At 55.1% G+C, this 23,756-nt stretch overlaps 3 protein-coding genes across 6 annotated transcripts; all 3 read right to left on the bottom strand.

The window, feature by feature from the left end:
• Window positions 1-2,073: 2,073 nt before the first annotated feature.
• Mamstr (MEF2 activating motif and SAP domain containing transcriptional regulator) lies at window positions 2,074-7,380 on the bottom strand. Of its 3 annotated transcripts, none has more exons than XM_026406302.2 (10): window positions 7,229-7,380; window positions 6,549-6,632; window positions 5,353-5,391; window positions 4,608-4,747; window positions 4,258-4,442; window positions 3,822-3,924; window positions 3,415-3,609; window positions 2,899-3,093; window positions 2,748-2,802; window positions 2,074-2,612 (listed from the first exon to the last, which is right to left on the bottom strand). In XM_026406302.2, the coding sequence occupies exons 2-10, from the start codon at window positions 6,604-6,606 to the stop codon at window positions 2,329-2,331; spliced, it is 1,254 nt and encodes a 417-aa protein (XP_026262087.2). In that variant the 5' UTR covers window positions 6,607-6,632; window positions 7,229-7,380; the 3' UTR covers window positions 2,074-2,328. The 3 variants fall into 3 exon arrangements, with proteins under 3 accessions (XP_026262087.2, XP_026262089.2, XP_026262090.2); XM_026406304.2 differs by having other exon boundaries at window positions 6,549-6,627; XM_026406305.2 differs by lacking the exon at window positions 3,415-3,609.
• Window positions 7,381-8,171: 791 nt separating this feature from the next.
• Window positions 8,172-18,784, bottom strand: Rasip1 (Ras interacting protein 1). Of its 2 annotated transcripts, none has more exons than XM_077793211.1 (12): window positions 18,629-18,784; window positions 18,341-18,481; window positions 17,097-17,782; window positions 15,627-15,982; window positions 13,462-14,115; window positions 12,479-12,516; window positions 12,094-12,245; window positions 11,877-11,992; window positions 10,471-10,714; window positions 10,107-10,279; window positions 8,978-9,125; window positions 8,172-8,516 (listed from the first exon to the last, which is right to left on the bottom strand). In XM_077793211.1, the coding sequence occupies exons 2-12, from the start codon at window positions 18,475-18,477 to the stop codon at window positions 8,317-8,319; spliced, it is 2,904 nt and encodes a 967-aa protein (XP_077649337.1). In that variant the 5' UTR covers window positions 18,478-18,481; window positions 18,629-18,784; the 3' UTR covers window positions 8,172-8,316. The 2 variants fall into 2 exon arrangements, with proteins under 2 accessions (XP_077649337.1, XP_077649338.1); XM_077793212.1 differs by having other exon boundaries at window positions 11,877-11,980; window positions 18,629-18,783.
• Window positions 18,785-19,822: 1,038 nt separating this feature from the next.
• LOC113194989 (izumo sperm-egg fusion protein 1-like) lies at window positions 19,823-23,289 on the bottom strand. The gene is made up of 7 exons (XM_026406342.2): window positions 23,018-23,289; window positions 22,608-22,682; window positions 22,022-22,108; window positions 21,743-21,763; window positions 21,366-21,446; window positions 20,663-20,816; window positions 19,823-20,422 (listed from the first exon to the last, which is right to left on the bottom strand). Exons 1-6 carry the CDS (start codon window positions 23,250-23,252, stop codon window positions 20,797-20,799), a joined length of 519 nt encoding a protein of 172 aa, XP_026262127.2. The 5' UTR covers window positions 23,253-23,289; the 3' UTR covers window positions 19,823-20,422; window positions 20,663-20,796.
• Window positions 23,290-23,756: the final 467 nt, after the last annotated feature.

The raw sequence follows: 23,756 nt of genomic DNA, 5'->3' as shown, positions 1-23,756 counted from the left end.
GGCAGTCTAATGCACACTAGTCCACCCTGGGCTGTAGGTACAGACATTAGGGAACCCTGTCGGTGGCTCCAAGCCACATCACATGTCCCTGATCTGCTGTTCTTTCCCCTGCAGTGGAAAGAACTATTGGTGGCTCGCCCAGGTCCTCTCAGACTCTTACCATCTTTCCCGCCCAACCCCCAGCCCTTAATTGTGCCTTTTTTATTTTCAGCTGCTGTGACTCTGGAGCAACCATCCCTCCTAGGGCCACCAATTGCTAGATAGTAAAAGACACCCCTGTTAGCACCTTCCCTAAGCAACCAGCCAACCCAGAACCCATGTCCCCCCACCTCCTTTAAGGGACTCTTACACCCACCTGCCCACCACCCCAGGGCAGGTCCCCTATCTGCAGCTGTCCCCTCACCTGCCTTCCTGCTGAGAGTGCAGAGAGATGGCTGTGGTAAATTGGATCCTTTGTCATTTAGAATCCTGAGCCTTAACTGGAGAGAAGGCAGGAAGGGAAAATGGGGAGAACACAAAAGGACCCCAGTACAATAGGCCCCAGGAACTGCCCTACCTGCCCTCCTGCCTTCCTCTAAGTGAGCCTGCCAAACCAACTCACCCATGACCTGTGTCTGCTGAACCCTATAAAACTCAGACCCCTGTTGTAGCATGCTGCCATTTTCTCCTCCAAAATTCATTCCTCTGTGGCTTAATAAAAGCGTCATTAATCCATCGAGGTCTGTCCCCAGTTGGTTATTTTTGCTTACAGCCTTTATGCCCCAAAGTCCACTGAAATGATTCAAACTGGACAATCCTAAGCCTGAGTACCTTGCCCTTCCTTTGCTCCCGGGGAATTCACAGTGAAGGCTCTTGTCTGTTGTCCCCTCCTCTCCTGCTCTCTAGACCAGCTCTAGGCATCCCCTGGGGTCCTGCATGGTGTCCAGTGTCCCTTTCTTTTGGGACATGGGACTATAACAAACTGTCTTTTGAATGAATGGTGATGCAGTTTTCACCTGTTGCCTCACCACCTCTGAAATAATAAACTATATTTTAACACACTCCTGCTGGAGGCATACCCCATGGCTCTCTTCCCAGGACTGCCTTTGGGCTGAAAGTACCTGGGAAAGTCTTCCCTTCCTTACTCCCTCCTGTGACCCCTGACCCATGACTACTGGAGATGGTACAGTGACAGGTCTCCAAATATGGCTCCCTATGGCCATGCCCCTGATATCCCTGTCTAGCCCCCCACCATATTCAGCCTGAACTGACCTGACTTCCTTTAACGTAGCAGATGTGAGATTGTACCTGTCATTAATGTAGTAGAGTGAAACTGTACCTGTTTCAAGAGACTGGAATATTCTGCAATCTCCCCTTGGAATGCTTGCTCTTCCAGAGTCCCAAGCTACCCCACGGAAAGGGAGAATGCTGATGCTCCATGGTGAATGAGAGTCCCGAAGTCCCCATGGCCCTTCTGGCTACCTCTGTCAAGGCACCAGAGAGTGCCATCTTAGGTGCCCCTGCCCAGCTGGGCCCCAAGACGACTCCAGCCCTGGCTATAATCATGCAGAGTTGAAGGAATATCCCATGGAGTCCAGTGAATCCATGAAATCGTGAGTGATTTCGGATGGTTACTGATTTATGGTTTTAGCAATAGAAAGCCCAGACAGGGAGATTCAAAGGCCTGGTTCCACGCACCCCAAGGTGGAAAAGTCTGTAGCTGAATTTATGCTCCAGAACTCCCCAGGGGAAGAGGCTGAAGCTGAGACTTCACCTGAGGGCACACTCTGGCTCCTTTTCTTCCTCTAGTCTGTCTTTCTCCAGTCCCTCAGTATCTCTCCTGGAAAGCATTTCTTAAATCACTGGTGTGGACATCTTGTCTCTGTGCCTCCAACAGAAGCTGACTTCAGACACAACACTTCTGATCCAACTGGAACCCAGGGGTCTGGCTACCCTCTTGTCCCTCCCTACTCTTCCCTGCCCCTTTCCTGCATCCAACAGCATATCCCCCTTCAGCTTCGCCACACAACAGGCATCCATCTGTATGTATATGTGAGGAAATGGGCATTAAGAACATCCATGAGGTCTCAAAAGGAAGCAGAAAGCAGCTTGTTTGCCTTGGGCAGCAGCAAATGAACCTCCATCCCCAACCACACAACCATCGAGGGGGTAAGGCCCATAGGAAGGCAAAGTCCAGGCATTCGGCATGTCAGCAGCAGTTAGGGGCCAGATTGGGATTGGGTGTCTGTGGTGGGAGGGGCTCTACTAGTTGTTCCATTTCCCCTCCCGGAGTCTCTCTGCCATCTTCACCCCCACCAGTTCTGGGTCCCTGAAAAACTCCAGAACCCATCACCACGGGTCCTCCAGCAGGTCCCAGAGCCGGGTGCCACTGGAGTCAGATAAGTCAGCAGAGAAGATGCTGGGGGCTGGAGGGCCAGAGCCCAGTGGAGGACCCCCACTCAGGGCCTCTAACCAGTCCAAGGAATCCGTGGGGCCTCTGGGAGAGGTGGATGGGGAGTTCGTGGGGGTTGGGAGTGAAGAGGAGAAGACAGACGAGAGGCCTTCAGAGTCCGGGGAGGGGGACAGCACGTCGAAGGAGCCAGGAAAATCCAGAGGAATGGGGGGCAGCGGGTCTGCGGGGGAAGGAATGGAGTGTGAGCTTAGGAAGTCATGGATCCGGTTCTGTTCCTCAGCCCATTCTTTCCTCGGACCCAGGAGTGTAGAACCTCAGGCCCCTTCTCCCCCAAACTTAGGAGTTAGGCTCTTACCATCAGGCTCGATCTGGTCCTCCAGGATGTCATCAATGCCCCGATTTGGAAGCAGCTGTGGACGAACAGACGCGGCGTGAATCTGGCATCCCACTCAGAACCTGAGCGGAGACCCACTATCCCTGGCCCACTTGACCGGGCACCCTCTCACCTGCGCCCTCCGGATGGCTTCCTGCAGCTCCTCCTCCAGCGTCAGGGGCGCTGAGGAAGGTGTTAGGGCTGTAGCCGGAGGCGGAGGCGGAGGAGGAGGAGGAGGAGGAGGCGGCGGAGGCGGAGCCGGAGCAGTCACTAGGCTCTCGGCCGCTCGTGGAGGAGGTGGCTTGTGAGACGCCGGATTCGACTTGGTCTACAACCACGAAGAGGTAGTTCCCTAAGCCACGCCCACCACGCGCAACCCCACCCACTCGCAATCCGTGGCTCCACCCTCAGGTCCGGCCCTTCACTCCTGGACCACGCCTTTGGCCTCGCCCCCTGTCCTTTCATTGGCTCCTCCTCCCTGAAGATTCTACCCCCCCCAGTTGCTCTTAGCCACGCCCCCTTGCGCCGGGCTTTCTCGGCTGGGCCAAGTCTCTCCCCACAACTTCATTGGTTCCTGAGTTTTCGACCCTCCGCCCCATCTGTTTTGTCTTCTCGTCACTGGCCCACACTCTCATAGTGCCGCCCTCACCGTGCCCTGCCGCCGGGAGGTTCCCAGGGCCTTGGGCCTGAGGCGTGGCCAGGGAGCACCCGCCGCACCGTCCTCCCGCCGCGGCTTCTGCCGCTCGCGGGGCGGGGCGCCGCCGCGCATGCGCTCCAGGAGCATCGACTTGGTCCCGGACACCGGGAGGCCCCGCAGGCGCAGCTGCTGCCGGAGCTCTGAGACCTGGGGAGGGGGCGGGGAGAGTCGGTGCTGGGCGTGTTCGGGCTGCAGGCCGGGAGTGGGGAGGACATTTGGGAAACGAGATAGGAAAGACCTGGAACCCTCCAAAAGATGAAACTGGGGACCCAGACTCCTGGATTTCCTTGGGGCAGAGGCTGCGGTTAATCCCACCGAAAGAAAGGACACACACCTGGAAAGTTGTCCCCCAAACTCACCGTCAGCTCCTCCAGTTTAAGAGTCTGAAGTTCCAACTTGTGTGGAGGGGGAGAAGGGCTGGGGACTCCTGGTTGGAAGGGAGTGAGGGGAGTGGGCTTCATTCTGGCGATGGTCGTGAGGGAGGAACAGTTTAGAAGGGACAGAGAGAGAAAAGGCATATTAAGGTCCTCATAAACAGGGGCTCTAGAAAATGTAGGAAAGTGACAGCCCAGAATTCTGGGTCTCTGAGGAAGCAAGTACATGGGGCTAGATTTCTGTACGTGGGAGAGGAGGAACTGGGGGTGTGAGTCTGAAAGGAGAAGGACTGGAAGCTGGAGAGTTGGGTCCTGGGGGAGGAGGGGCTCCGGACTGGACCCTGTCATGAGCAGCGGATTTGAGGCAGGATGATGGGATCTGAATTTCTGGGTCCCCAGAGAAGAGAAATGAGGGTCATACCTAGGATGTAGCTGCTGTGAGTTTGTCCCTTCCCACAGAGGTGGCCCCTGGGGACCCAGGGCTGACCTCTCAACTTGGGGGTCTGCCCTGGACCCTTGTCTCGGCTCCGGGGGCATGTACTGGTGGTATGTTAAGTTTCCCCTGGGCTTGGACTCGCTCCAGCGTTGGGAGGTCTTGGAAGACTCCTAAAACAGCAAGTGTGATGTCCCATGCTTCAGCTCAGTTCCTGCCTTTCTGCCCCAGAGCCCACTGCACAGTGGGGTTGGCAGTCACCAAAGAGGATGGGGCAGTGGCAAGGAGGACCAAGGCTAGACTCAGAGGGACTTCCTCTCACTCTAGTCAAGACTCACCTTCTTTGGGGACCTCCAAGGACAATATTCCGTCTCAGGGAGCAAGACGCCAGGGCTGAAGAGGAAAGAGGCAGGGACCAAGGGCAAAGCTGGGGCCAGAGCTGGGCCTGAGGCTGAGATCCACGGATCTGAATCTGAGGCTGGAGAGATAGTGAAAGACCTGAGTGGCCTGGAGGCATTTAGCCAGCAAGGAGGAGCAAAGCTGTGGGAAAGGAGGACCCAGCCTCCCTGGGGTGTGGGAGGACAAGCCCTGGCAGCTGGATGCCTGGACTCCTGGATCTAGGGGCCCAGATTTTCACATTCTCAAGAAGGCAGCAAGCTCTGTCACCAAGGGGTGTGTTAGCTGAGGATCACAGATGTCTGGGGTTTTGCTGAGACAGGGATGAGGGCCTGCACTCCTGGTTCTTGGGGAGATGGAGAAGCTGAGAGCCACAGTCTGACATTCTTATGTGTACGGAATGTGGAGTGGAGTCTGGGAAGCCTGTCTCCTCCAAAGAGCATCTGGAATCATGCATCTGTTGGGGTGGGAAAACTGGAGAGCAGGAAGCAGAGCTCCCAGGGGTGGGATGACCAAGGACCTGGATTCCTGGATCCTTGGGAAAGGACAGGATGGAATTTCAGTGTATCCTGGGTGGGGTATAGGAACCAAGCTACAGGAACCAGTGAGGGACCTTGCATAGCTGTACTCCAGGATGTCCCAGGGAAACGGGGCCACCATCCCCTCCCACTCAGGGCCCACACTTACTCGGGTCCTGATTCCGTCTGTGGATCCGAAGCTGGAGGACTGTGGAAGGAGGAGGGAGGTGGGAGGAGGAAGGCGGGAAGGGAGTGTCCTGGAGCCTGGCTTGGCAGGCGGGTGGGAGTTGCAGTTGTTGGCAGGACAGGAGTGCCCAGCCCCCTTACACACCCCTGCAGGCGGGTGGGCAGGCAGCCCGCTCCCTTTCCCGGGCCTCCCGCCTGCTCCCTGCCAGCGCAGTGCCTCGGGCCAAAGCTGCTCTAGGGCTAGGAGCCAGCCAGCCTGCAGGCAGTAGGCAGCCCCACCCCAGCTCCACCTGCCCCTCACGAGTCAGTGCCCACGCCACCCCCAGGAAAATCGCCATCTTGGCAGCCCAGCCCGTTTGCACCTCACCTCCTTTTATCCATGAACCCCATTCTGCAGCGCCAACTTCTTTCTGGGCTCCCCTTTTGCCCTTCCCACAGTCATCCCGTAGTCTGCACACCCACCCTTGAAACGCATCTCTGGGCTCTAGATCTACATATGCTATTTCCGTGTATTTGTAACCTACACACTTCATCCTTGGCTCACTCTGCCTTGGCACCCACCCAGCCACATTGACATTCTTTTTTGCACCCTAAGGACATGGCCACTAATTTTGGAGCAAGGCTGTCCCATTGCACAATTCTGCTCTTTGCACATGTGTGCCTTTTTGCACATTTTTGCTCTCCCGTTATTAGTGTCTTTGTACACCCAGCCATGTAACCACACTCACTTGCACTTGGGTGCCCTTTGCCTGCTCAGGAATTGACCCCCAGTTCTGTGCATTGCATATCTTGCACCTACCCTGGAATCTAAAACACAGCTTTTGACACTTTCAAGGCTCGATAGCTCATTGTCCCCTCACCAAACTCCCACCCTGTCCTCCAAAGTCCCCACTGTGTGCGCATGTCTGCTGTGCATACATTTCAGTTGAAGCCTTGTTCTTTGCAGTGCCTGATCTGCACACCCACCTCTAGCTGCCCACTCCTCTTTGCTGACCTAGCCATTTGCACACTTAGTGGCCTACCTCAATTCGACCCCTTTGATGGACACCTTTATGCTGACTGACCTTTTGCACAGAAAATACATGCCTCACAGGTCCTCCAACCTTCTCCCACCCCAGAGTAGACCCATTTCCAGGAGCCCAGGACCCCTTCCCAAACCCATAGGGAAAAGCCTCTCACCAGATCGGAACTTGGAGCGGATGATTTGGGAGCGCTGGGAGGAAGCTGCCAGGGTCATTTCCAAGGCTGGGATGGGGACCTGGACTGGAGAGAGAGCAGGGTCAAAGTGGAGGTCAGGAAGCTGACCCTGTGGGTGGACTTAAGAAAAGCTCTGAGGTAGTTAGGGATAGAAGCAGCCTGTAGCCCTAACTTCTGGATGTGCAAAAGGGCTGGGGCCCCAGACACATAGGTCAGAGGGAGGAGGGCTGGGGCCTGGACTCCTGAGTCTGAGGGAGGAGGGGCTGGGGCCCTAACTCCTGGGTGTGAGGGAGGAGGGGCTGGGAGCCCTGACTCCCAGCTCTTGGTAGAGGGAGGACCTGGGTCCCAGGGAGGAGGGCACTGGGAAACTCGACCCCTGGGTCTTTGAAGGAGAAGAAGGGATAGTGGCCTGGACCCCTGAACCTTGAAGGGGAAGGAGGTTAAGGGCTGGCACACAATGCTCTTGAGGGGACTAGAATTCAATATCCAGGGGAAAGGGGTCCTGAAAGGTTTCTGGGAAATTGAAGAGTGCCTGCAACTTGCACCTGAGAAGGGAATGGGTCAGGATGTCAGCCACCAGGGTCTGTAAGGAAGGGATGGGGACCAGAAAAGTGACAGAAGAGTTAAGGAGAGTCCTTCCCTCCACCCCAGGGGCTTCTCACCAGGTGGGCTCGGAGCAGCTGTGCCCTAAGGCGGGTGGAGTCTGGCGGTCTGGGTTGGAGACTGCAGGCTCCACCCCACCAGCCTGGGACCGCCTTGGAACCCCCTTTCTGGTGCGTGCTGGAAGCCCAAGGAGTGGGCGGAGGAGACGCGAGCTACGCCTGGGACTCTGAGAAAGGGCGGGGACAGGCGCTGACAGCGTCTGGGGCGGGGTTCCTGGGCTCGCTCCTCCTCGTCGTCCTGAGGCTGTGAGGTCGGGCGGGACAGCCGCAGGCAGACAGACGGGAGCAGGTGCCGGGAGAGGGGCGCCGAATGAGCAGCAGTGGCAGGTGGTCGTGTCCCGTCTCTGCCGGCAGGTGCCACCTGTCGCTTTGTTTTTCCCCTGACACAGCAGCGGGAGTCAGGTTTAGGGAAGGGGAAAGTTCAAGCCCGAGGGCCGGACCCCTGGTCTAAGGAATGGGTTGGGGGTTTGCGGGAGGAAGTGCTAGGAACCGAGATAGAGGTGTGGTTCGGTGGTGTGCTTAAAAGTCAGACGGGTTCAGAGTGGGGTAAGGGGACCCAGATTCCTAGGTAAGAACGAGAAAGCAACTTTGGACTTTGGGGGTGAGAGGGAGAGACGGCTGGTTCCCAGTGGCAGGATCAAGGGCCTGATATCCTGCAGAGCACACTTCGGACCCTGTTCTGAGGTGTGTGGGAGGCCCCAGTGCTCCTGGGTTGGATTACATGCAAGAGGGCACGCTGAGGCCGCGGCTATAAATACCTCCTCCGACTAGGCAGGAGCCCAACGCTCCAGGCGAGGGCCCCGAGGCCTTAAAAATCACCATCTCTAAGGCCCCGAATCTTAATAAAAAGAGGCATTGCTAAAGTCACAGATACATTTATTGCTCCTTGGCACTAACATCCCAAACCCATTTCCCGCCCCCGCTCCCCCCCCCCCAGTCTCATCCTGTTACTACCCCCAAATTCAAACTCCCAGCTTTCCGCGCGGGGACGGGAACTACAACTCCCAGAAAGCTCTTCCTTCAGTCGGTCTCCCGTGAGTAGAAGCCCAAGAATTTTCAAGGTTCGCGCGCTCCTTTGCTATTGGTCTTCAGGGAGGCGAGGCTACGGGAGGTCCGTGGCGGTGATTTGCTGGCAACTCCTGCTGCTCAAGATCCCACAGGAGGCGACGGAGCCTGCGCAGTTCACGGTGCAGGGCGTCGTCTGTCACTGGGCCCGTGAGGCGCAGGCGTGAGCTGCCCAGGGGCAGGATGAGGGGCGGGTGAGAGGAGAAGCTTTCGAAGATGTCGCCTTTGAGGCCAAAGAAGATAGGTTAGAGTCTGAAAATGGGCGTGAGGCGACTGTGCCAGGAAGAGCCGAGACTGAACTACGCCCGAAGAAAAACTCTCAGCAACTGCAGGAGCAGGGTCCGCTTAAAGGCGACTCTGGGATCCGGAGCACAGTGGGGGTTGTAGTTGAGACCACAAAGGCCATGGTGGCGTGGGCAACCAGCAGGGGGGTGGCCAGGTTCCTACATCCCCGAGGAAGGCTGGGAATTTAGTCCTAGGGACTCCTGAAGGTTAAGGGGCACAGACTCCGAGGAGAGGTGGCTGAGGGGTTGCAGAGGGAGAAAAGACGGGCTGGGACCTTGAACTCCAGTGCTGGTGAGAAGGGGGCTGGGACCAGCCTCCTGGGTCAGAAGAGCGCTGGGGCTAGGGACCCCCACGCCCCAAAGCTGAAAGCCCCAGTGTTTGTACCCCCATTTTTCTCACCTGTGTCCACAGCATCCTGCTCTGCTGGGGGAGGGTCCCAGGCCGGTGGTGGCCCGCGGCCAGGACCCAGCTGGTAGTGGCTAAGCAGATGGTGGAGCTGAGCAGGTGTCAGGGTGGAGTGGTCAGTTCGTAGGCTGCTCCATGAAGCCTGGTGGGAGGACCAGGTGAGAAGTCTATGGTCATTATGGGGGAGCTGAGAAATGGCACGTGGAAGGGCCTCCATAAGTGGAGTGTATGTGCATAGTGGAGTCTACGCCATTTGTCCTGGGCACTGTGAAGACCGCTTGTCACTGAGGGGATGGTAGGGAAGGGTGTTGCTCTCAGAAACTTTAAAAAATATGATTTGTTTCAGAATAAATAAAGATACAGGAAGAAGGTGGGGAACAAGACTGCTATTCACTTGTATCATTAAAGCTGGCAATGTGTACAGAGGGGTTAATTTTTCCATTGTGGCTATTATTGTATCTGTTTGGCAAATTTTGCACTTGACCTAGCTGGCATTAGAATCATTAGTGTGATTAAAATCAGAGACTCTATCCAGATTGCCTGGGTTCAAAGATCTCAGCTTGATTACTTACTGATCTTCTGACAAATCACTATGCCTCAGTTTCCTTATCTGTCAAACAACCATGTAGGGTTGTTATGAAGATGCAATGTGACAACTGGAAAGTGACTTGGAACACTGCCTGGGGCTTATTAAATGCACTGTCGGTGTTTGATAAAAAATGAAATCAAGTGACCTGTTCTACATGATTCTCAGTTTCCTCATCTGAAGAACTGTCTAATAATAACCCATTTTCATGCAGAGCTGTCAGTATTAAACTAGAATTGTGAAACACAGTGACTGGAATTAAGGTTTTGTTCAGTGGATATTTTAACCAGCACATTCCCTGGTCTCATACCAAACTTCCTGACTCAGCATGGCTGAGGAGGGACCCTGCAAACTATTTTTAAAAAGTTCCACTGGGATTCAGACACAGTCAAATGTGGTTATTGTTGGTGCTGGCTGCCAGCTATCTAAGCAGAGTCTTGGAATGAAAAGGGGTCTCCAGGAGCTCTGAGGGTGAGCTGAATATACAGGGTGGCTGAGAGGGGTTGAAGAGTTAGAGGTTAGGGGTTCAAGGTTTACCTTAAGCAGGGAGGTGCGGGGCACACAGAGCAGGTTCACAGCAATGGAGAGTTTCCGGAAGAACTCAGTGGCAATGTCACCTAGCCCAGCCCCCTGAAGCCAGTCCAAGACAAGATCTAGGTTGGTTCGGATTTGGACAGCTCGGGACCACTGATAGAAAGGTCGGCCTTGACCTAGGAGGGAAGGTTATGGGAGTAAATGTGGGTGGACTGTGGCCTGCTTCCCAGACCATTCCTGTCCTTGAGCTTGGTCTGTGTCTCTGTTCTCCAGAATATCCAGACATGTGGCCTGTGCTGTGTGTCTAGCTTGATATGGGTCTGGAATAAAGAGCCTCCCCATTCCTGGCTCCCAACCCAACTCTCACCTCGTTCCATCAGTGAGTTGAGAAGGGATGCATTGGAGAAGAAAAACAAGTAGCCGAAAGTCTGAGACACAAGATCTGGATGCAGCTCACACTGGCTGGTCAATTCCAAGGCTGCCTGGAACACGCCCAGTGTAGGTCTCAACCCTGGAGGCATGGCCCCCAGCTCTGCACCAGGCCCAGGCAGATCGGCACTAGCTGTGAAGGGGTTGCTATCCAGGAGAGCAGGCAGTGTTGAATAAAGAGTCTGAGGAAACAGGCAAAAAGAAGTGATTGGATCACATTCCCTGGAAGCTTCAGGTTGGTAGAGCATGAAGATAATGGGCAGCTCTAAAGGCTTCTAGGAGTTGTAGCCCACTCTGCATTCAACACCTGAAGGGACTCCATGAGCAAATCCCTACTTCACAGATGGGCTTCTAACATTTATTAAACCTGGAACAAGTCAAGTCTTAAGAAAGACTTTCTAGAAGTTTCTTGGTTATTCTAACACCACTTCTCATGCATTTTGGGACTTGTAGTTCTCAGTAGATAGCTCAAGAAGGACAAAGAATAGTGGACAAAGGAGCCCCCTTCTTTTATCCAGAATTCCTGAAGGAAAGAAAAAGAATGGAGAGTTAGGAAGTAGGAGTCAGGTGGCAATTAGCTGGCAGAAAGTGAGACCAGGCCAAGGACCGGAAATGAGGTCAGATACAGAAATAAAACACCCTCTGCAAGAATGTGCAAGAAGTGAAGCCTCAGAGGAAAGGGCTTCATAGTTACGGCTGTTCAAGGAACTGCTACCTATCCTATCCCAAAAGACTCCCTTCTCCTTTTACAGACAGGGAATCAGACCCAGCGTAAACCAAATCCCTGAGAGGTCCAAGAAGCAATATTAAGGTCAAAGATATGGCAGGAGATGGGGGAAGCAGAGCTAGGGGGAGGCAGACCCTGCAGGAAGAGCACTGAGAGAGAAAAAGGTCTCCAGATTAGAAGTGGAAGTGAGTTCAGAGCTACAGCAAGTGAGATCAACAAACACAGGAAATAAGATCTGATTAAAGATCTTTGGTTTAAATGACAGGACCTAACACTACTTGAACTATCTTTCTCTCTCCCTGCCTGTCTATCTATCTATCTGTCTATAATTTATCAGTAGACCAAAAAAAAAAAAAAAGGAGGGGGGAGCTTGAGAAAATGTAATGGTTATACAACCAGGTAATGAAGCCAGACTGTCAAGAGGCAATAATTGCAGACAGGAAGAGAAGCCAGAAAGGCAGGAAGTGATGTCACAGCAACAAAGAACTGGAATGAGATGGGAAGTGATGTCATAGGAGAAGGAAATTTTAAGCCAACCAGGAAATGACATCAGAGCAACACAATGAAGTTTTATCAGAAAATGATGTTGTCAAATTGGAAGTAGGGGCAAAGCCAACCTTGGTGAGGTAGTAAACAGACTGCTGGAAGGTACACATGATGACCTCATCCAGGAGGGCCATGGCCTCGTCACATAATTCCAAGTCATTGCAGAGCTGTGGGTCTGAGGATAGACCTAAGGGTGAGAGGGAGAACCACAGGCTGGCAGCCAGGAGCCCAGGGCCCCAGATTCAGGAAGAAGGGCTTGGAAAAGCCTAAGCTTGGGTAAGAGCTCACCCTCCTGGTCCGCCTCCTTCTCCATTTCCAGCACCTTCTCCTGCACAAAGCTCAGCAGCTCAGTGGTGTTGGCCATCCACAGCATGAGTGGCCGCAGCTCCACAGATACAGCCTCTGGAGTCAGGGGCACTTCGGGGATCCCCTCAGGGTGGCTGAGGAAAGGGCAAGGAACCTGTGATCCCTGCTCAACCCCCATAATAGTCCAAACCTCAAGATTTGGGTCTAAGTTGAGGACCAAGCCCATGCCCCATTTCACAGCCAGAAATGTTGAGTCCCAAGGAGGAACAGAAACTTGCACTAAGACATGTATGGAATAAATGCACAACTAGATGCAAATCCCAACTCTTGCATCCCTCTGGATCTTTGTGCTTGGAATTTCTCTTACTTCTCTGGCTGACGGTCTCCAATTTCCTTAATTTTTTCCTGCAGAACAGTGAGATCAGAATTAGGGGAGAGGGTCAGGAGAGAGGGTATATCTTGAGTTAATGTCCTGGTTTTTCTAGAAGCCTATTTAGGACAGAGACTCCCCACTTTGCAGATGTACTCTAATCCCTAAGCCTCACAGGTAAGCATTCTGCCACGGAGTTACCTCTCCAGCCCTTGTTACTTATTTTTTGAGACAGGGTCTCACTAAGTTGCCCAGGTTGTCCTCTAACTCGTGATCCTCCTCACTAGTCCCTCTTTTTAAAAGGTAACAAGAGGCAGGGGCTGGGATTGTGGCTCAGTGGCAGAGCACTTGCCTGGCATGTGTGAGGCCCTGGGTTTGATTCTCAGCCCCACATATATATATATATAAATAAAAATAAAGTTCTACCAACAATTAAAAAAATACATGTTTTTTTAAAAAGTAACAAGAGGTGACGGTGGTGATGAATGAGTGGTCTGTTGCCCTTGGGGCCTCTTCTGCTCAAATTCTGTTTCTTCAAAACCCCAAAGAACTCCATACACCCTCCCTCTAACAAGCCTCCAGTTCAATAGGATGGAACCTTTCTTCTACTCTTACTTCTACCCTTCTTTCTGGGGCTCCCATATGTAGGTCCAACCAACCTATCCTCCAATAATGGTCTCTCTTGCAACTGCTGCAAGGTCCCAGCCCAGTGGGCTGCCCACCGAACTTCTTACAAGGGTCTCTTCGAATTCTCGGCCCCGCCCTATTTCCCAGAATGACTTATTCCAGGATCCCACAGCTCCACAGGTAGGCACTATCTCCTCTTCTATGAATCCAAAACTTTAGAGAGTGGGACCACTTACTAAATCGCCCAAGCCCTTCCTGAGGCATCATGGGAAACATACTTTCTTCTCACCCTTGTCCCTAACTGAGTAGACTGGGGCTGCAGGTGGGGCTGGATGGCGGTTGGGGGTGCTCACCCAGACGGCCTCCTTGATGAGCCTGGCGAGGCGGCCCAGCAGGCGCGGTAGGTGGCCCAGCTCCAGCTCTCGGGCCGAGTGCTGCACGCAGAGCGCCAGCAGCGTGGCAGGCCCCAGCGGTGGCAGGTCTCCCGCTCCAGAGGCCGCGGTCCGCACGATCTCGCCCAGCAGTGCTTCCTCCTCGCGAGGTCGGAAACGCAGGACCGGCTCCCGGCCGTCCAGGTAAGCGGCCAGCGCCTCCCCACGCTCTTGCAGACCACGGCCGCACAAACGGCAGGAGAAGGCCCAGCCGGGGCCTGGGGGTGTGGCCCCGGGACGCGCAGGAAGCCAGGGGGGTCTGGCCGGCCCAGAACCCCCGGTGCGGGGGTCCTTGTACATGAACAGGAAGTGCTCGCCCAGCCCTAGCAGGTCACCTGGGTGCAGCTCGGCCTCTCTCAGCAGAAGACACCCGTTGTGCATAACCGGAGCTCCACGGGAAGGGCGCACCATGGCTGGGGGCTCAGGGCCCGCACGAACTGTGCAGTGGCGTGGCAGTATGTCAGGGGCATTGAGGAAAGTGTCCACGTATGGGCCCGGGGACCCGCAGCGGGATGAGGAGGTCCCGCCTCTGCCAAAAACGTGTTGCTCCCTTGTCATGACATACACCACAAAGTCCTAGAGAAAAAGTAAAGACAACAAATCCAATTCCCTTCCCAATGGGTACTTCCAAACAGTCTCTATCCCAACATCAATACTCCCATTTCCCACCTACTCTATAAATGAACACTTCTTCCAAGACCGACCAGGACCCAGAGGACTAACACTCCACTTCCTTTTGAAAGAGCTTTCTATGGGAGATGCTACCATGATGCACATCCCCACAACTCTATACTTACAGAAGAAAGCCCCAACTTTGTCACTCCCTCAAAGAACAGATGATTCAGAGGTGATCAATCACCAATGGACTCTCATTTTCCCAACAATTCTGAATGAATTCTTCCCCACCTAAACTGGACTCTACCAAAACATCCAGCCCAAGGAATGAGTGCTTCCAAGGACATCCATCACCCCGACTAAAATGGACTACCCCCTACCTCCGTCCTCAAAGAATGGACCACTCCAACCTTCCTCCATTTCCACACCCCTGGCCCCACTTGTTCTTTATTCCACTCCAGTGATGGAGCCTTCCTCCCAAAGGAATGAGATCTTTTAAAAGACCCCCTGAAACCAATGTTCTTCCATTAGCTAGGACTCATGAAGGCGCATTTCCTAGGTGACCCCTTTCTACAGTGCCTTCTCTCCATTATTCCCATCCCTTGACAAGGAAACCTGCTCCAACAATGGACTCCTCTATTTGCCCCCACTCACGTGTAGGAGGACTCCAAAGACACACCCACAACATCAACAGAGGTTCTTACTATGCCCCTCCCTACAGGGGACACCTCCTAGAGATTTCCATACAGTGGCTCTTCTGGTAATCATGTTTTCAAACACCTGCCTCATCCACTCCCCAAACAGATGCATTCCAAAGAACCCTTCTTAAAAAGGTGCTCTTGTCTCCATTCTATAGAAATGGAAGCAGTGTGTCACCTTTCTAAAATAAACCTAAGACTGTGCATGAATGAATGTGTACTAGTGCCACTGATATGTTCAATGAACAGATGAAAATACACTCAGATACACTGTCACCCAAATGTGTAAATACACACAAGTGCCAGCACCCCCTGCCTGCATCCAGAGTGGTCAAACGTCCCAGTGAAAACCATCACCTTTTACAAATGGGTTCATCCACCCCCCCACCAAAGAAATACAGGCTTTTCTAGATCAAGACCCCAGACACCAGTCAAGGACGTCCCTGCCCCAGGACATGCACTCTCCTGTCACCCTCCCTCAAGAAATGATGTCTGCACGGGGTCTCCTTCCTGCAGTGGACTCTCCTTTGAAAAGACACAGCTTGCCCTCCACTTTCAGTGACAGGACCATGCCCTGTTTGTGCCTCCAGTGTAATCTTGTCAGCCATCTCCCCTCTGCCTCCTCCACACTCACTCTCTACAACCTGCTGTGGTTTTGCCTATCAGAGGACCTGAGGCTACCTCAACCAGAGGAATTCTGAGAACTACAGGTTTATCACTCTCCAATGACAGGGGGGACATAGGGCTCTGGGTGGTTGGGGAGGCGATGCTCACCTGGGCATCCTGATAGCCCTGGAGCAGTAGAAAGTAGGGGCGATTGCTGGGGGCCTGGATGAGGCACTGAGTCAACTGATCAAAATCCCCGGGGTCTGCAGGTACTATTTGGGTATCAGCTGCCCCTGGGGCCATGCTAAGTGCCTGCTGCCTGCGTTCCTGCTGCCGCCTTCTCCGACCCTGCAGGCTCAGCTCTGACACACTGCGCCGTAAGGACAAGTTCTCCGAGCGTTCCTTGCCCCCAGATCCAGGGGGGACCCCAGATCCAGACCCAGGACCAGGACTGGCCAGTGCGGCCCCACCAGAAGCTGCACGGGAGCGATTCTTCTGTGGCCGCCAGGAGGGGGCGCCGGTGCCTGCGGGGAGAGAGTACAGTGCCTGAGAGTAGAAAGACCAGGGAGAGAGACCTGAGATCATCTATCACTCCCTGAGTGCCTTGTCCCTTGGTGCACATGGCAGCACGCATGCCAGGTTTCCTGTGGCATGTGCTATTTCACCTTTGAGGTCACCTCCTGCTTCAGGATCCATATAACCATCCTTGGCCTCTCTGAACACCTCTTCCTCTATCCCCTTTCTTTCCCCTGCGCCTACACTTGGCAGTTAAGGGAGCCTAAGGCTAAGGATCCAAGGCCCGCTGCCAGTCTTCACCCCACCTAGAGGCACTGGTCCCTCTCCCTCCTAGGCTCTGCCCACATAGGCCCTGACCCTCAAGAACCGCCTCAGCCTAGTTCCCAGAGCTGCCTCCTGCCACACAGACCCACAAGCAGGTGCCACCACACCTCACCAGGCCCAACACCTCAGGCTCAGGCCTACTCAGTTCCTCAGACTCCGCCCTGGCCCCGCAGGCCCACCCACAGCTCTGCACAGCCTCCAGCACATTGTCCTGGCCTGTTCCTCCTCTCCTAGTTCTCTCCAACTTGGATTTCCCCCTAACACTGGCCGAACCCCTGGGAATTCGCGAGGCTCTGGCGCTTCCCACAGGCTGCTGAGCTGCCAGAACCACCGACACCCCGCTGGGGAGCTACCACTGCTTTGGCCACCTACACATTCAGCCTCCTGCAAGGCAGCCCGGAATGCCTCCTAAGGGCCCTGACTCCATCCAGAGACACTCTGGGACACCTCCAACCACTGCCACCCGCCGGGCCACGCCCCACGGGAATCCCAGCACCACTCTGTAGGCGCTGGGAAACAGCAGGTCCCGCCCAGCGCTCAGATGCTGCAGCCCCGCCTTCTCCCAGTCTAAGTCCCCGCCCCGGCCGCCCCGACCGGATCCTCCACCAATCACCTCACAGCTCGCTCCTCGCTTGGCCCGCCCACGCCCTCAGAGCTGCCCCAGAGCCACGCCCACAGCCCGCGCCAATCGGGTCTTTACTGGCTGCTCCTCTTAGGCTCTGTGGGACCCGGAGGCCCCAAACCCTGTCCAGCGGCCCCAAACCCTGTCCAGCCCCCCAGGTCCGCGCGCTGGCTCACCGTCGCTGTCCGCGGCCCCGAAGGCCTCCTGCTCCAGGCGGCGCGCCTCCTCGCGGCCGCGCAGCTCGAATCGCCGCGCCCAGCCGGGCCGCGCCCGCCACAGCTCCTGCACCAGCAGTGGGCGCTCCGAGTCGCCCAGCACGCGCAGGTGCTCCGCCTGCCACTCGCCGCTGCTCATGCCGGCCGTGGCTGGTCGGCCCAGCGCGTCGCACAGCGCGAAGGCGTCCACGCCGCTGCTGTCGCCAGGGCCGCTGCCGGGGCTGCTGGCCAGCCCATAGCGCTCCAGAGCTTCAGCCACCAGCTCCCGCGCTGTGGAGCGCGCCGTGGCCAGCACACTCTTATAGTTGGCACCCGACGTCAAGCCCGCACCAAAGATCTTTAGGACCCCCGGGGGCGCAGTGGCGCGGGACGCCAAAGGAGGTTCCGGGGCCACGCCCGCTGCCAATTCTGGCAGCTTCTTCTCGCTGGCCCAGCGCTGCGCGCCCCCTGGAGTCCCGGGTCCTCCAGCGCCGCCAGATCCGGTGGTCCCGGTCCCCGAACCCCGGAAGAGCTGAGAGATGCGCTTGGCGCGGCTCCCCGAGGCTCCCCCCGCCGCTTTCACCGCACCCACTCGCCGCAGTTCCACGTGCGGCGGGGGCGGGGGCAGCGGCTCGCTGCTACGGCTCCCCGTGTCGGAAGACGAAGACCTGGGAGCCACCCGTGAACAGAGACGCAGGAGAGTCACCCATAAAAGCAAGCAAACACGGAGATGGCAGCCGAGGGGGGGAAAGGAAGCATACAAATACAGAGAGAGACAGAGAGAGACAGAGACAGAGACGCAGAGAGAGACCCAGAGAGGAAAGGAGCAGAGAAGGACAGAAAACACAGAAACCCAAGGACGACCGATATGGGTGGTGGGAAGAGGTCAGAGGAAAGAGAGAGTTCAAATAAATAAATAAAGGCGACTCCTGGAAGCCATTTCCAAGAGGTGATCAGGGAGATGAGGAAGGAAGGTGAATCAAACCCAGGGCCTGTGTGGTCCACTCAGTGCCCTCAGCCCACCTCTCCCCACAATGGGCCCAGATAAGGCAGTATCCAACTTCCTGCTCTCATCCCCCAGGCTCCCTTGCCCATTCAGGACTGAAACCAAAGCCAGGTCTCACAGGGTCCCTCTCAAGAAGCAATGCATGGAGCTGGGCCCAAAGCAGGGACAGAAGGAAGGCAGATGGGGCAGGGGCAGGTGTCCCACTTCCATGGCTACTCACTTGACAGAGGCAGCGCTGGGCCAACGCCGCCCCAGCTTGGCCAGCTGCTTCCGGGGGGAATTGATCCACAGGCCCACAGGGAGATGAAGCTTTCCAAAGCGGGGGCTTCCGCCCTCCTTCCTTTCACCAGATAGCATGGCCCTAAGGGAAGGTGGGTAAGACACAAATCCCAAACAGGCTGAATGGTAGGCATGGGGTGTTGGGAACCTAGGAGAGGAATGGGCCCCTGGATCCCAGGCCCAGGAGGACAGATGGCCGCAGAGGAACTCCTAGGTCCCTGGCTCTCACCTTTTGCAGGTCCGGCAGCACCCGGAGGGCCTGGGTCTGTCGGCCTGCTGTTTGGTCCCGATGCCTCTGCTTTTGAAAAGGCTTTGCCTATGTCCCAGCTCCCGGCACTGGGTGGGGGACAGGAAAAGGCAAAAGGAAACCCGGCAGGAAGAGCTGGGAGGGGGCGTCCTGTGAGGAGACCAGGCCTGGGGGAGGAGATCTGAGAGTAGGCCCTGCCTTATTTCTTGATTCTGGAATTATATTACAGTCCGTAGTTCCCCTCCACCAGAACTCATGGGTCCCAGGATCCACACCCTCCTCCCTGAGGCAGGAGCCAATCTCTAGTTCTCGCCTCTCAGGGAACCCAAAGTATGCATCAGTCCAGAGGAGTGAGTCAGATACTTAGACAATAAGACACGTATTTAATTCTTCCCCAAGTCTGAAGCCCTTTTCTTTGGGTGCTTAGAAGCTCTATTGGTTGTCAACGCTGAGCATTTGATTTAGCTTTCACCGTTCTTCAGTAAAGTCGCCTGAATGAGGTTACAGAATACCAATAATGGAGCAGAGTTAGGTAGGTGGCAGTCTCAGCCCCCACACAAATCTGTCCTTATTCTGGCAATGTCAAAGCCTCACCTTCCTGGGTATGCCTTACCCCCAATGGAAGCCCCACCCGCAAAGGAAAACTTGCAGGGGCTCCCTAACCAGCTCCTGTACTGGGCAGTAGGAAACCTAGTCCCTCACCCAAGCCCACTTGTCCTCTGTGGGTAATTTACCTGACACCCAGGGCTGCTATCAGGGCTATAGAGGAGCAGATCAGTAGCCCAAAGAGAGGGCCCTGCAGCATACTCTTGGCATGTGATGGCTCGGAGGTCTCGGATGATGACTCCAAACCTGCTGAATTTGGGGGTACTGAGGTCTCCTCAAGTGGGGCCATGTCCCTCAGGAGTGGGGCCGTCTCACCCTCAAGCAGGGCTGTCTTACCTTGGGCTGTCTCACCCGGGACAGGGGCTATCAGATCCTGGAGTGAGGCTGTCACATTCTGGCCAGGTGGTGCTGTCACATGTTCACCTGGGGCCGCCTCACCTTCTCCTGGGGCCGCCTCACCTTCTCCTGGGGCCGCCTCACCTTCTCCTGGGGCCGCCTCACCTTCTCCTGGGGCCGCCTCACCTTCTCCTGGGGCCGTCTCACCTTCTCCTGGGGCCGCCTCACCTTCTCCTGGGGCTGCTTCCCCCTGCAATGGTGTCATCTCACCCTGGACTGGTGAGCCCGTCTCACCGGGCAGTGGGGCCATCTCATCCAGGCCAGATGGGGCCACCTCGCCCTGGACAATCTCACCCTGGACCGGAGAGGATGCCTCACTTTGGACTGTTGTGCCCATCTCACCTTGGAGTGGGGCCGTCTCACCCTGGACTGTTGGGCCCGACTCACCTTGGGATGAGGCCATCTCGCCCTGGACTGTTGGGCCTGTCATAGACTGAACTGTTGTGCCTGGCTCACCTTGGAATGAGGCTGTCTCACCCTGGACTGTTGGGCCCATAGTAGATTGGACTGTTGTGCCCGTCCCACCCTGGACTGATGAGCTCGTCTCAGCCTGCAGTGGGGCCGTCTCAGCCTGCAGTGGGGCCGTCTCAGCCTGCAGTGGGGCTGTCTCAGCCTGCAGTGGGGCCGTCTCAGCCTGCAGTGGGGCCATCTCAGCCTGCAGTGGGGCCGTCTCAGCTTGGAGTGGGGCCGTCTCAGACTGGAATTCTGAGGCTGTCTCACCCCCAGTCTCTAAGTCTGTTGTTGATGACTCCTCTGTAGAATTTTGGGGCAAAACTGACAGAGGAGGGCAATGAGCTGTCCTGGCAGGAAGTAAAAGCAAGCCCTCCCCAACACCCAAACTGTCTAGAGAAATGCCCTAGGGAACCTAGCCCCAGCTGACAGAATCCATAACCCAGGCAATAAGCCACACCTCCATGGCATGAAACCTCACCCCAACCTGAAGGGAAGCCTCCGCAGCTGCCCCGCAACACCCTGGGCCCTGAATGCTCCACTTCTCTAACACCCAAGACTGACCTGTGACGAGATAATGAATGATCGTGGCTGGGCCAGAGCTCACCGAACCCAGTTCACAGCGGTAGGAACCAGAATTATCTGGATTCACTGAAAGAATGGTCAGCATGGGGTTCTTTCCCTTATACAGCAACTTCTCAGAACCATCCTCTGAAATCTACAAGCAAGATCAAGGGCATCACAGGGTCCTGGGGAATGTCAGGAATTGGGGGAATAGAGGGCTGAGGAGAACTTGGGACCTCAGTGCAGGGAGACAGGAGTGCAGAGCATCATTGAGCAGGGATTGGGGTGCTTGGGGGTCAGCAGTGACCTCACCTAATAGGCCATGAGGATTGGGTGCAGGCCAGGGCATCCAGGGGCCAAGGGCTCATACCCACCTGAGGGACTTGGGGTTTAAGGGTTAAAGGAGTTGGAAGGGCCTCACCCTGTAAAACTGGTAGTCTGTGAGGCCTACAGAAAGAGGATGCCATTCGAATAGACAGTTCAAGGTCAGGTTTTCCTTTTCATGGATCTTCACCAGGCGCTCTAATGATGGGGCATGACTGTGAGATGCTTCCTCTGGGGTCACTGCCCTCCCCAAACAGTCTCATCTTGGTTGGAACCAGGCTCTTCCCTGTCTGCAGTCTGCATTCTGAGCTCTCTGGACTGTCTCTCCTCTGGCCCCATCCCTCTCCCACCAACCCCTCCAGTCAGGTCCCATACTCACGCCCACAGTCCAGGGACTTCCAGCAAATATAAACCCCCAAGTTACAATCTGGACACCATAATAGACGCTGCATCATGACGCCTGGAGGGGCAAGGTCAAGGCTGTATTCACCCACTAAGGTAGGTCTGAAAGAGAGGGCAAGGCAAAGGACTGAAGGGCTGGGGGGCTATTGGGCCAGATCCCTAGGAGGTCATCCCTCCAAGGTTAGTAAAGGGTCCAAACGGAATACACCTGCTAATCCAAGTCAGAGAATGGTGGCCGGAGACCCAGGAACCTCTCAGATGCTGCGAATGTGCATCCAAAAGGGGGAGGGAGAGTAGTGGGTATCATGGGCCATGGATGAGGGTAGAAGAATAGCTTCTGCTGTCTGCACTCACCACATTTGTTGGGACAATAATCTGCCTCAGAAAGAAAAGATAGGGAGAAAAGAATCAGACTTTTACATGAAGAAGGGTGGGAGGGGCTGGGGAAGAGCTGAGGTCCGGGTTCTTGTGTTCCCAGGGGAAGGGCCTGAGAAGTCCCTCCCCCCACCCCCACCAGGGGTCAACAGGAGGAGGGGACTGAGGAAGCCTGGAGATGCAGGGGGCTGGAGAGAGGGGCTCTAGTGGTAGAAGGGAAATGGAGTAGGTCAGGCCAGGACTCCCATCTTCCCTCACCTTTCTTCTGGAACTGAGCAGCATACTGGGCAAATTTGCCCTTTTCCTTCTCCAACATCTGGTATAGCTCCCTCACAAATTGGTCCCCTGGGAGGAAGCAGGGTGGTGCTGAGTGCTCTCCTTGCCCCAGGCAGCAGGTGCAGGATCAGACACAGTCTACCTAGGCAGGCATTTCACTACTGGGTTGTTGCTGGGGTGGGACAGGGTCTTCTGGATTCAAGGGATCCTCCTTCCTCAGAGCACCATGGACTATGGGGCTCGAGCTACCTGGAGGGCTGGCCTTCCCCTTTCTGCCTTCTCAGGAAGGGGCACAGAAATCAAGTACTTCACATAGTGCCAGTCACTGGGCTAAGCAATGCACAGGTATCAATCCATCTAATCCTCCCAGGAGCTGAGGGAGGAGGGCACTGTGATGCTGTCCAGTGTAGAGCTGAAGAAACTGCTCAGTTTCTTGCTCAGGGCCACATGGGTAGGAAGTGACAGAACCAGAATTTGAACCTAGGAAATCCTGCATCACACCAGTAGAGAGGCATCTCTGATAGTAATAGATTCAGGACCCCCCCTCCCAGCTCTTCGGTGCATTAACCTTTTACATTACTGTCTGTGATGCGTTTCAGCTCCTTCAGCAAACTCCGAGATGCCTTTTCCAGTGTGCTGTTATCTGTGAGTGGATATAGAACCCCATGTTCCACCTTTGCTGTCTTACATTCCCTTTGTACAAAGTAGGATAGCCATGAGTCCGCCAAGCAAGCCTAGAACTAGTTAAGGAACCAACTGCACCCTTACTTTCAAAGAGTTGTTGTTTTATTACATAAAATTGCTAGATAAGGGGCAGAAAAACAATATTTGCTAGCTGTCAGGAGGTCTGGAATCTGCATCCCAGCTTTTTCATTCCCAAGTTCAGGACTCAGCCCCTTCACTCCCCACCCCCTGTCACCTGCAATCCTGGACCCTGTCCATATAATCCCTAGTACTTCAACTCTGTCTTGCCCTCACCTATGGCCCCCAAAAAGGAACCATCCTTCATCGGAAGATCCTTGAATTCCACTATGATCTGCTCTGCTCTTTCCATCACTGTTTTGTGACTCTTGATATCCAGGTGTTCAGGTAGGTAATTCTCTTTCAAGGACTTTAGTGCTGTCAAGACTGCCTGGTCACATATTACACAACAGTCCGCAGGAAGCAGGCAGCTGGCCAGTGCAGCCAATGGGAGGGCAAAACATAGCCCCATTGAGCCAGAGCACTCAGTAGAGGAAACACTAGGAGGGTCCTCTCACCCAGGTCAGGAGCAGGTGGTGCTAAATGGAGAGAAACCAAAGCCTGTCTTAGAGATGCCCCCCAGGACCTCACATCCTCAGTCTCCCCTATGGGAAAGGAGGATATTCAGGAAATCTCCAAACCAAGAAGACATGTCCTTCATCAAATGACTCAGAGTGTGAAATTAATCCCCAATCCACAAAGCCCCAAATTGGGGGTCTTCATTGCATCCTGAGACATCAGAACACTCTCAACTGTTCCCCACATCAGGACCCAAGATCCCCAACCCGTGCAGACTCTCCAAGCTCCCAATCCATGGGATCCACAGCTCCTGCTCCCGCCCGAATTAACGTGATAATCAACTCCAAACCTTGACTGTATCAACCCTCACATACACAAAGCCCCAAACCCTGTTGCACCTCAGGCTGAAAAGTCCTTGTCCAGCTCAAATGAACTCTCCCGCAGGTTCTCAAAACTC

Source organism: Urocitellus parryii, chromosome 15 (assembly GCF_045843805.1).
Source record: "Urocitellus parryii isolate mUroPar1 chromosome 15, mUroPar1.hap1, whole genome shotgun sequence".
NCBI classification, from domain to species: Eukaryota; Metazoa; Chordata; class Mammalia; order Rodentia; family Sciuridae; genus Urocitellus; species Urocitellus parryii.
This window is presented reverse-complemented; position numbering and strand designations above follow the sequence as displayed.